At 47.6% G+C, this 12500-nt stretch overlaps 1 protein-coding gene across 2 annotated transcripts in view; it reads left to right on the forward strand.

Annotated features, from left to right (window-relative positions):
* The window catches only part of ift80 (intraflagellar transport 80 homolog (Chlamydomonas)), a 34039-nt gene that overhangs the window by 11523 nt on the left and 10016 nt on the right, over nucleotides 1-12500 (forward strand). For both annotated transcript variants that reach the window (XM_080006256.1, XM_080006255.1), the window contains exon 6: nucleotides 11711-11890. In XM_080006256.1, the coding sequence (XP_079862382.1) occupies nucleotides 11711-11890 (180 nt within the window). The remainder of the gene's footprint in view (nucleotides 1-11710; nucleotides 11891-12500) is intronic.

Raw genomic sequence — 12500 nt, forward strand, 5'->3', positions numbered from 1 at the left:
AGGAGTGAGAGAGACGGAGGGGGACAAGGGGATGTCAAGGTATCGGTGTCCAGGTGCAATACGAGAGTGCACGCAACTGCTTTAAGGAGAGGAGGGCAGGCAAACAACCCCCCACAAATACACACAGGCACGCACGCATGCACACACACACACACACACACACACACACACACACACACACACACACACACACACACACACACAGCGTGTGTGTTGCTGGTGTGCTGCTTAATTTTGGTCTGCCTATTTATATGGGCTGTACTCTGCCTGTTGTGACAAGCCCCAAAGTTCATTAAGGGCTGTCAAGGGAGACTAGGCCTGAGGAAGGGGAAGAGGGCGAGAGCAAGAGAGAGAGAGCGAGAGAGAGAGAGAGAGAGAGAGAGAGCGAGAGAGAGAGAGAGAGAGAGAGAGAGAGAGAGAGAGAGAGAGAGAGAGAGAGATATGAACTGAGAGGGTTAATATTTGGCTGTTCTCCTCAGGGTTTCTGTTTCTCCTCCTCCGCTTCAGGGCTCCACGTGGATCAGAGTCTCGCTACCTCTCAACATTGGCTAATTTATTGACTGCCTCCCCGAAATGGCATAATCTGTTGGTTATGGTCTTCTCAATGAGTGTGTGCACATATTTTGATGTGCACATCTCCACACAGCTGTACATACACACACTTACTGTGTGTGTGTGTGTGTGTGTCTGTGTGTGTCTGTGTGTGTCTGTGTATGTGTGTGTGTGTGCGTGCATGTGTGTTTAAGACCCCATGCAGCCTGTACTCCTGTCCTTGTGTGTTTAGATAGCATCATAGGCCAGCCAAGTCATCAGGGTGGAGTTTAGACTAGGAGCACCCTTTCAAGTTGAGACATCCAACTGGCTGTTGGACGTCTGCGCGTAAAAGATAAACAGGTATTGCATAAGCCATCAGGGAGCAGTTTAGTAGGGTGCTCCTTTTGGCTCTCCAAAATAAACTCCTCGTGTCTTTGAGCGTTCCCATAGAGGACTCTCTATGCTCTTTGGACAAGTTATCCAGCCCTTCAGCAGCGCGAGGCTGCTGGACGCACTTCATCTGGTCAAGTGGTGGAGTCTGTTCGAGACCTGCTGTCAGTAGTGCTATGCGACGATTGTAGTCTAATCATATATTATTATTTCAAATGTAACATACCTCGACATATGACATAGCCAAATCGGTTTTGTGTGTGTGTGTGTTTGTGTGTGTGTGTGTGTGTGTGTGTGTGTGTGTGTGTGTGTGTGTGTGTGTGTGTGTGTGTGTGTGTGTGTGTGTGTGTGTGTGTGTGCGTGCGTGCGTGCGTGCGTGCGTGCGTGCGTGCAAGGTTGGTGCTAATAGAATTCTGCTGCCCAGCTCACAGCTGTGTCCTGCTGATGAGTCCCAGGAGGCCCTAGCATGAAACCATGTGTAGATCATTACTCTCCCTCCCCCTCTCCCTTTCCCTCCCCGCCCCCCCCCCCCTTTCTCCCCTTCCCTCCTTCTCTCCATCTCTCTCTCTCTCTCTCTCTCTCTCTGTCTCTCTCTCTCTCTTTCTCTCTCTCCCTCTATCTCTAGCTCTGTTTTTCTCACACTCTTCCGTGATCTCTCTTTCCTTCGTTCTGTTTCTGTCTTTCTTTCTCCCCGTCTTTGTCTTTCTTAGTTTTGTTGTTCCCTTTTTTAATTTTTATTTCCCCCTCCTAGCCAAAGCTCTCGCTTGTGCCACTCTGTACACGCACGCACGCACGCACGCACGCACGCACACACACACACACACACACACACACACACACACACACACACACACACACACACACACACATGGTATCTGTCTAGCTCAGCCCAGTGCATTGTGGAGATTCGCAGAGCTTCTTTCACCGGGCAGAATTTTCTACCAGGCAGCGTGTTAGGGTGGAGGCAGGGAGTAAGTAAGGTGGAGTCTGTCCATACGTGGAGGGCTGGCTACTTCATTTTTCACTAAATTTTCATTTTTCATAAACGTGAAATATTCTGTGTGGTGTAGTGCAGAGCATCAAGACTGTTGTATGCTGTAGTACAAGCAGTAGCCCCTGATGTGTATTCACATAGCCTGGCCCCAAACTCCTCCAGAGAAACACAAGATGAGATACATGAATTTGCAAGGGGGGGTTACTTCACATCGTTGTTTTTTTTTTTAAACGACTCGTTTACACCTATTTTCTCCCCGTCGTCGTCACCCGAGGTAACACTCGCGGAAGGTCAAAAGGTGACACCGTTTCTCCGAAGAGAGCCTCTTTTTTTTTTCTCCTGGAAGCGGTTCCATGTAATCTGGATAATTATCACAACCTGTACACAACCTTCAAGATAATGCGCCCGCGTGTCTCTATCTATACGTACGTCTGTGCGTGTGTGTGTCAGAGGGAGAACCGCGGTGTGATTAAGGAAGCTCAGACCGTCCGGTGCCACGAGACGCCTGACAGCGGCACTTTTATGGGTCCTCATGAGTCCTCGTTCTGTTTGATAGTGTGTAATTTAATGCAGTTGGAGGGTCTTTATTATAAAGCACAGCGTATTAAATAGACCTCATTCGGCTCGGAGCGATTGCCCTGACATTTTATCTCTGCAACAATTACCGGTCCGCAGCTTGGAAGACCTGAGATTTTTAATGAGACCTTCAGATTCTCTGAGAGGGACAGCAATGACCTGGAATGCACATGCCGCTCTACAAAGACCCTTTTTTTTAATCACGAATTCGCCGAGCGCACACCGTACAGTGTGGCTAAAGCCATTTAGCTCACCCCACTTCGGGGCCTGAGAGTGCCTTCTCGGCCAAAACGGTCCCTGCGTCGGGGCCCGTCCAGCTTGACAGCCTCAGCCCGCCCCCAATCTCGCTAAACTAGCCCCTTGCCTCAGACCCCCAAAGGTCACCGCGGGCCTACATTTACACGGCCTCCCTAATCTATCGAGAGATTGATTGGCTCTCCATCCAAAACCTCCACCCCTACCCCTCGGAGCCCATTGCTCTTCTTCTCCGCCATTTCATTTTTAAAGCGTCGGTCGGGAAAGGAGCCTCGGGGTCTAAGGACTGGAGTTGCGCGCGTGTATTCCCATACATGCGCACATTTATTTATGGCTGAATCCCTGCGTGTGTGTGCCTAGTATACATTACACTCAGGCATCTGTGTTGTGTTTATTACGTGTAGGGATTTACACCCTGTACCTGCACTGCCAGGTCCTGTCTTGCACAGACATCCAGGCTAACTGAAGCCAGCTGGCCTGCCTGCTGGAGAGCCTGCCTGCTAGTCACTCGGACATATGCTAGATTGCAAACTGTGAGCTGGGTTTGGGTAATGCTCGCTCCAAGGTTAGCACATATCTAAACTAACAAACGTTAATGTGAAACACTGTACACCTCGTCATTTTTTGGGGTTGAGTGAACCAATGCTTGTCTAGGGTTAGGGTTTGGAGTCAAAGACAGTTTGATCAGGAGTGATCACGATTGTTAGTGGGTTTTGTTTTTTTTCTCACACTTTACATTTTTGGTTTTATTGTGTTTGTCAGCGTTGCACAGATGTTTTGAATTTCTGAATTCGATATATATACATACACCGCGTTCCAAGTTATTATGCAAATTATATTTTTCTTTGATTTTCCTAAATAGTCGATGCAAATGACAGTCAGTATAATTTTCAAGTCATCAACCGTTATATAACCGGTATAATTCGAATGTAATTGAACAAACCTCCCAATGATAACAGTATTTTTTTCAAAAATAAAAAACCCAAAATGCACTCTTCCAAATTATTATGCACAACAGAGTTTCAAAACATATTATAGGATGTAAAGAACTGAAAATGGTCATTTGTTGAATTTGCAGCATTAGGAGGTCATATTTACTGAAATCAAAAGCTATTTCAATCGTAACACGCCAAGTTACATGTTAACATAGGACCCCTTCTTTGATATCACCTTCACAAGTCCTGCCTTCATTGAACTTATGAGTTTTAGGAGAGTTTCTGCTTGAATTTCTTTGCAGGATGTCAGAATAGCCTCCCAGAGCTGCTGTTTTGATGCCAACTGCCTCCCACCCTCATAGATCTTTTGCTTGAGGATGCTCCAAAGGTTCTCAATAGGGTTGAGGTCAGGGGCGGATGGGGGCCACACCGTGAGTTTCTCTCCTTTTATGCCGATAGCAGCCAATGACACAGAGGTATTATTTGCAGCATGAGATGGTGCATTGTCATGCATGAAGAAGATTTTGCTACGGAAGGCACGGTTCTTCTTTTTGTACCATGGAAGAAAGTGGTCAGTCAGAAACTCTATATACTTGCCGAGGTCGTTTTCACACCTTCAGGTACCCTAAAGGGGCCTACCAGCTCTCTCCCCATGATCGCGGCCCAAAACATGACTCCGCCACCTCCTTACTGACGTCACTGCCTTGTTGGGACATGGTGGCCATCCAGCAACCATCCACTACTCCATCCATCTGGACCATGCAGGGTTGCACGGCACTCATCAGTAAACAAGACTTTGAAAATGAGTCTTCAAGTATTTCTGGGCCCACTGCAACCGTTTCTGCTTGTGAGCATTGGTTAGGGGTGGCCCAATAGTAGGTTTATGCACAACTGCAAGCCTCTGGAGGATCCTTCACCTTGAGGTTCGCGGGACTCCAGACGCACCAGCAGCTTCGAATACCTGTTTGCTGCTTTGTGATGGCATTTTAGCAGCTGCTCTCTTATTACCATGAATTTGTCTGGCAGAAACCTTCCTCGTTTATGCCTTTATCTGCACCAACCCCTCTGTCCTCTGAATCAACCACAAATCTCTTCACAGTACGATGATCACGCTTAATTTTTCGTGAAATATCTAATGTTTTTATACCGTGTCCAAGGCATTGCACTATTTGACGCTCCTTTTTCTTTCCCATATTGCTTGAAACCTGTGGCCTGCTTCATAATGTGGAACGTCCTTCTTAAGTAGTTTCCCTTTAATTGGGCTCACCTGGCAAACTAATTATCACAGGTGTCTGAGATTGATTTCAGTGATCCAAAGAGCCCCGAGACACAATACCATCCATGAGTTTAATTGAAAAACAAAAACATTTATGTTTATGACACTTAAATCCAATTTTCATAATAATTTGGAACGCACTGTATCTGTTCAAGTTGACGAGAGAGATGCGTTTTGAACGTTACAGACCCTGTCGGGTCTATATTCGAGTCCTTCAGCGGCGTTAGGACCGATCATCAGACATGGAGCAGGGACGGGAGGCTTGTGTGAACCTCCAGTGCCACCTTGCTGATTAGCACGGTGTTGAGATGCATCGAGCCCTGGAGGGGCGGGGCAGCGGTCAGGACAACCCATATTTAATGCCTCTGATGTAATAGGCCTGAATCAGCAAATCGCTCCAGCGGGAGCCATTAACCCAAACATGTGTCGTTAACCCTTTCTGGTGGTGCCCCCCCCCCCCCCCCCCGTGTCTTGCGCCAGGCCCTGCAGGCACAGCATCAGGTGTTGAAGAAATCGAGGGGGAAGCCCATCTATTATTTAGAGACACTGACACAGACACTTTTTAACCCCCTGCCCCCCCCCCCTTCTCTCTCTGTCTTCTACCGGTCTCTTCTAGATCTGTCTGTGCCTCCTCCCTATTTTCCTATAGCCCTTTGTGTCCAAGCGAGGCTTTTTCCTGAAAGTGCACGTGTTGTTTCAATCAGTGTTTCATATGCCAGGCTTCCCTTTGTGTGTAACTTTCTCCGGGGCGAGTTTAAACGAGGGCACTTGGCTTTGATAGTTAAAGTTACCAGTGGGGGAGAGTCTAAAAAAAAAGAGGAAAACGTAAAAAAAGTAGCGAAGAAGCCCAGTGGGTAAGCGCGATACAGCAAGAAGAAGCAGGTACTGCTAAAGAGGTAACACGTGCTCTCACTAACAGGTTTAGGTGAGGATTTGGAGGCTCTGCCGAGCCTGCGCTCCTGTGCCTCTGAGCTAACTTTGAGCAGCCCTGCCGCGCTCACTGGCGGCTCCGCAGAAACAATGGAAAGAAGCTGCGGAGCCACAACACCTGCCCGTCTAAATGGTAAACATGTGTCGAGGAGCGCAGGGAGGGAGTGGGCGAGCCTGGGAGGGGACGGAGGGAAGGGCATGCGCGCTCCCCGAAGAGGCGAGAAAACAGGCTTTCTACTGCAAACGAAGAAAAAGAAAAGTAACCACCGGCGTACGTTTCCCCCGTATACCGGTGTCTGTACACGGAATTCCATGTGATATTTGTACTCGAGTTTGTACTGGATGCAGGCAGGGTGAGGCCCCGCAAAATAGTTTGCAGCCTCAACATAGGACGGTGTGTCCTCATCGCACGTCCTAGAGGCCGTCCGTTTCAATCAATTCAACGCCCCGCGGTTTTTCACCCATGTGACACTAACATCTGTGTGACTGAGCCGCGTTAACACCAGCACGTCACCGCACACATGACTGCGTCTGGTGTCTGACCTAGTAGTTGGGGGTGTCACAAGTGTCAAAAATCGTAACTTCTTGCCGTGTTGCTCGTGTTGACGCAAGCGTGCGTCTGGTGTCTGTCTGTCTGTCTGTCTGTCTGTCTATCTCCGTGTAGGTCTCTCTTTAAACTACCTTGCTCTTGTGCCTCGGGCTGGCTGCACAAAGAAATCAACGCTCTGATACAATCAAACTGTTTTGTTTCAATTTCTGAATTGAATAGAAAATTGGAATATTGATACTCTGTTTGGAATGTTTTGGAACATTTTACGCTTAAATTAAATAGCACTGCAGTCACAAATGAACTGAAATATTTAATTTCGGTATTAGACTGAATATGATTGGATTTCTTCTGTTACATATTTTAATAATGTCTGTCATATGATGTACTGAAAAGCTGATAATAATTGACATTATTTTTAAAATGTCAGTGTATCGATAAAGACTTCCTGTCCCGAGCCATCTGATCAATATCTGATCGAATCGATATGGAATCAAATTGCAACCTTTTTATATCGAAATCAAATTGAATTATGATACAATCCCCAGCCCTGCTTGTGTGTGTGTGTGTGTGTGTGTGTGTGTGTGTGTGTGTGTGTGTGTGTGTGTGTGTGTGTGTGTGTGTGTGTGTGTGTGTGTGTGTGTGTGTGTGTGTGTGTGTGTGTGTTTCAGTCTGTCCATGTTTCGGTATATACTCAGGCCTAAATGCATAGTGTGGTGCCACTGTATGAGTGTGGCCTACTGTATGAGCTCATTGTGAATTTTAGGGGTCTACCCCTCTCCCCCCCAGAGCTCAGCTGAAAGCTCTACGTCATGTCTGTCACCTTCCTCCTGGCCACAAAGCTGCCCATTATGGACAGTCAGGGTTCAGTGACCAGACAGAGGGGGCTCTAGCAGACAGACGACCAGACCCTTTTCCACAGGGCTCCCCGGCCCGTGGTCTACCCCCCCCCCCCACACACACACACACACACACACATATACACACCTAAACGCTCTCCCCATCCTCGTCGACCTACGCCCCAACCCCGGCTTTCACAACCGTTCACCTCTTTGCCTCCATCTCCCTCTTTCTTCCTCCCCCGGTCTTTCTTTCTCATTCTAATTATGAAAGTTCCCTCCAGCCCTTTCCAGTGGATTTCACAGAGTTTGAAGCGTGGCCAGGCCCATCCCTGCTGGCTCCCATAAAACCAGTCAGCAAATCTACTGCCGCAGACTGATTCACCCCCCCCCCCCCCTCTTTTGCTTACACCCCCCACCCCCCCGCCCCTTCACTTTAGCTTTCTGTCTCTCTTCTAATCTCTTCTTGAACTTCTCCATTAGTATATAATCCCTCCGTCATCATTGTTAACTCCCACTCCACCTGGGGCTGGTCATAAGCTGATATGATTATTTTTCATCTTCTGAATCTTTCAGATTCATATTTTGATAAAAGTCAGATCACAATGCACTTTTATATATCGTTCATATCATATTTTGTACTTGAAGCATATATTGGGTTTATAATATCATACCTTATCTATATCAAATATATATTAATGTTCACTAAAATAGTTATAAATGTTTAAATGTCACCAACTTTGTCCTACCAACCTTATCCCTCAGCCGTGCGTGCTGACGCCCAATCAGCTGGCCAAAAATTCATTATCAATTTCTATGGGACAAACTCCAGGAACATCTAAATCACCTGTAAAAGGTTAGTGGAAGGGCAAGAGGAGAAAGGAAAGGTAGAATAATTAGTGCACCCAAGGGAGAAAGAGAAATAGAGAGAGTTTGGCTTTTTGTTTTGGCAGCGGGGAGCTCTTTGTCCCAGTCAGCTCCTCCAGTGGCCTCTCCTGGCCTCCTCAGGAGGGCTATAGGACTCCCCCCTAGTGTCCTATACTCATTTCTGCCTGACAACTCAGACAAGCCAGAGGATTTTCAGCCTTTTACAAATGCAGACGCTTGCACACGCTCCATTTCCAAAGTCGGCGTGGATACACGAGTCGGATATGTGATCAATGTGTATCTTTATCTACGTCGACCTGTTTTGTCTAACTTCATTTTCGCTCCGAAATACACAAATCTATTTGTCTGTCTCGTTCCCTCTCTGCTGCTCACACACACACACACACACACACGCACACACACACACACACAAACACACACACACACACACACACACACCCCGACTAACCCGACGTTCGCGCGCTTATAATCTGGCTCGCCGCTCGGCTGCAGAAGGAGTCAAATGGCCCAATGTGTTAAAAGCATTAGGTAAGCACAAATCCAAAAGTGCTCTTCTGGCCAATATCATGTGTCCTGCTTCATTACAGTCTGGTGTATACATTCAGCTGCATCTCTGCCCCTCCATCCCCCGCTCCCATCCATCCATCCATCCATCCATCCATCCACTCCAGACTAGTTCTTCACCCCCCCTTCCTCCGCCACCACTGGAGAGCTCTAACACCGAGCGGGCCGCTACAGAATGGATGGCCTCTCTTATTATCGTAAACACGGGTGCAAGCTGGGCTTGGCAGCGGAGCCTCTGGATCCACTGGTGTTTGTGTTGGTTGGGGGTGGCGGCTGGCTCGTGTCCATCTTTACAATATGGGCCCGCCACTGTATCTACGCCCAAACACATACGCGCAAACAAGAGAAATAAGGGAAAGAAAAGGCCGCCTGGGGTCATTTCTCTCTGAGGATTGGTGGGCAGGCTGGTAAAGGGAGGCAAAACGAAGGGGAAGAAAAGAAGGAAAATGAAGGAAAATGCCACCTTTGATATAAGTTTAACAAGCCATCTCTTGTCTGCATTGGTTTTTCTGGAGCCATTTTTTTTTTTTCACCTGTAGCTATTTTAGGTCCTGATATGGTATTAACTGGAAGGGGTGTGGTAACGTGTGTGTGTGTGTGTGTGTGTGTGTGTGTGTGTGTGTGTGTGTGTGTGTGTGTGTGTGTTTGTGCGCGTGTGTGCGTGTGCGTGTGTGTGTGTGTGTGTGTGTGTTTGAGAGAGAAGGAGAGAGAGAAAGATCAAAGCAGCGAGCCGGGTAACCTGCAGCCTCTCGACTGGAGCTTCCAGCCCCGTCAAAGGCAGTGGAGAGGAAATAGCGCCACACCTCACATCCCGCAGCAGCATGTGTTGGAGGCAGCGAGCACACTGAGGCCTTTTCTCCCGGCCTCACCGCAGCCGCTTGGAAAGCTGCGCCACACTTGTCTCTCTGTAGCATGCAGCCGCAGCACTCTGCTAATGTTAGCGCTTCATAGGTAATTTACAGTGTGTGTTTGTGTGGGAGATCACAGCCGACATGCCCCGGCTGGGCTCTGCCAGCCACCTGCGCCCAGAGGCTGCGGGGATGGGGGGGTGGTTCATGGAGGATAGAGGAGGTTTGATGGGGGGTGGGGGGGGGGGGGGTGCGCCTGATGGGTTGATGGTTTGAAATCAGCGCATACTGTAAACTGTATCTCCTGCGATGCATAATGCGGGAAAAGTGGGATGCGATCCGTCAAGCGCTCTTGAGAGCGGCGATCCACGAGATCGTCCGTGCTGGGTGGATGGCTCGCGATCAAGTTCCACGATTCCATTCCAAACTGCTTATTTTTTTCGACATCCTTCTTCATTCCTTCTATTGATCAATTGGTTTAGTTGTTTTGTTTTTTTCGTTTTTTTCTTGTTTTCGCTCGAGGTGGTGTGGATTATTTAAATGTTCTCCCGTATCGACAGCTTGTCGACGCTAACAAGATACGCCGCTTTATCAAATTTGCGCTTCTGACTTTGGCTTCCTGAGGAGCATGCCCGATCTTAACATTTTTACTGGGAAAGGTGGACTCCACCACCAACACTGGAAACAGCACATAGAGGAACACATACATAATGCAGACACATCCAATGGCTCTTTCATATAAAGTGCAAGCTAAATAAATATAAGATAAATCTCAAATATGGGATTTTTTTTAACAAGATAATTTTGCGGATTAAGGTATGAATGCCTCAGTTGGAGAACCTGAGCAAGTGAGGCGTCTCATGTCATCACACACACACACACACACACACTGTCAGCCCTTGAAGGCTGAAAAAAGTCTCTATTAGAATAAGACCCCATCCATTTCAACACAGTCATGTGCTGGATTTGAAAAACGTCTCCCAATAGAATAGAATAGGTTTTTGTGTTTTGATACTGTGCAGAAGAAGCGGGAACGGGAGTTAGGGAGGGAAAATAAGGTAGAGGAGGACTGGAAAGTGGAATAAAAAAAAAAATAGGAGGTGCATATTAGAGAGAGGGAAAAACACAATCGTTTGGAAGAGAGAAGACAGTCGAAAACGTTGAGTCGCAGATGGATGAAAACAAGACAGGACGGTTGGTTATGGTTGCAGATGTGGTGAAAGAACAGCTGGTTTTTTCGGCTTTTCCTTTGGCCACGACAGACTCTTAACGTACTGCCTGGACAAGAGGAATGGCTTTCTTTTCCCTCCTTTGGCTTTTTTTTTTTGTGCCTGTTTTTCTCTCTTTCCCTCTATCTTTCTCCTCTACCCTTCTCATTTTCTGCACCTCGCCTTACAATTCCCATTAACAAAAAAAAAAGGGACCAAGAAAATGAACGGAGAGGCCCCCGTAATCAGTTTTGGCTCCAATTTTGGGGGCTCTTCCCTTCTCTCTGTGCCCCCTTTCCATCTGCACCCTCCCCTCCCCTGGATGTAATAGATGAGGATAGCAGAGCGCATGTTTATGAGCACGAGTGCTGGATTTGGCAGCGCCCGACGCTCCTTCACTGTCTCACAGTTCATCACAACTCACCGACTGACTGACTGGGCCCCTGTCTCTCTAGCGCAGTTTTCATTACACACACACACACACACACACACACACACACACACACACACACACACACACACACACACACACGCATATACACGCACATACATGCACTCACTACTCACCCACTCACTCACCCACTCACTCACTCATTCACTCACCCACTCACTCACTCACTCACTCACTCACTCACCCACCCACCCACACACACACACACACACACACACACACACACACACACACACACACACACACACACACACACACACACAGGCCCATGTTTGAGTTTCTTAACCTTAACCCCTTCTCTTTTCTCAACGTCTCATTGTTTCTCTGTCCCCAGCCGCCTTCCAAGGTAATTGTTTATGATTGTAGAAAAATGTCCTTAGCCATTAACCATGTTGTTCTCCCACTCCCACCCCACTTTCTCTCTCTCTCTCTCTCTCTCTCTCTCTCTCTCTCTCTCTCTCTCTCTCTCTCTCAGTGGTCCTATGCGTTGGAGAAGCCCAACACGGGCAGCGTGTTCAGCCTGGCCTGGTCGGCAGACGGCACCCAGCTGGCTGGGGCCTGCGGCAACGGGCACGTCATCTTTGCTCATGTGGTGGAGCAGCACTGGGAGTGGAAGAACTTTGTGATCACTCTCACCAAGCGGAGGACCATGCAGGTACAGCAGGAGAGGGACACACATCCACACACGTGTGCAGGGCGCACACACACATGCGCCCTCGCACGGAAAGAGGGCCACGCAGAGCACTGGCACAAATAAAATTATACGCTTGAACAACGGTACAAATTCCCTTGCGTCCCCTAAAGGATAATGAAAATCTCGTTATTATTTTAACGTAAATAGGTTTATTTGCGCAGTGTCAAATCGTGGGAGTTTATTTATATAAACGCAGTTATAATTACATTTCTGCAGGTGGAGTTTAGAAATAGCCCATGATGTAAAAACAAAATGCATCTCACAAATATACTTGATGTAAAAATTGGTAATCCACATCCAATAATTAGATTGTCTGTGTTGGGTGGACTACACTACAAGTCCCAGAATTCCATTCGTAACTAGCACTTTTTAAAAAATAAATCATAATGTTGTATGTAATGTAATCCCAATGTTCATCCATATTGACAGTTTACTGATCACAACCAGCAACGCTGCTCTTTCATATTCACAGCGGCTGCCATTCAGCCGCGGTGAAGTGTACCAGCCAAGTGTATTCTTGCCGGGAGAGGCGGGCCCCGCCACGACCAATGGATACAGTGTATAAGAGGAG

The sequence above is a fragment of the Zeus faber genome (genome assembly GCF_960531495.2).
Source record: "Zeus faber genome assembly, chromosome: 9".
Lineage (NCBI taxonomy): Eukaryota > Metazoa > Chordata > Actinopteri > Zeiformes > Zeidae > Zeus > Zeus faber.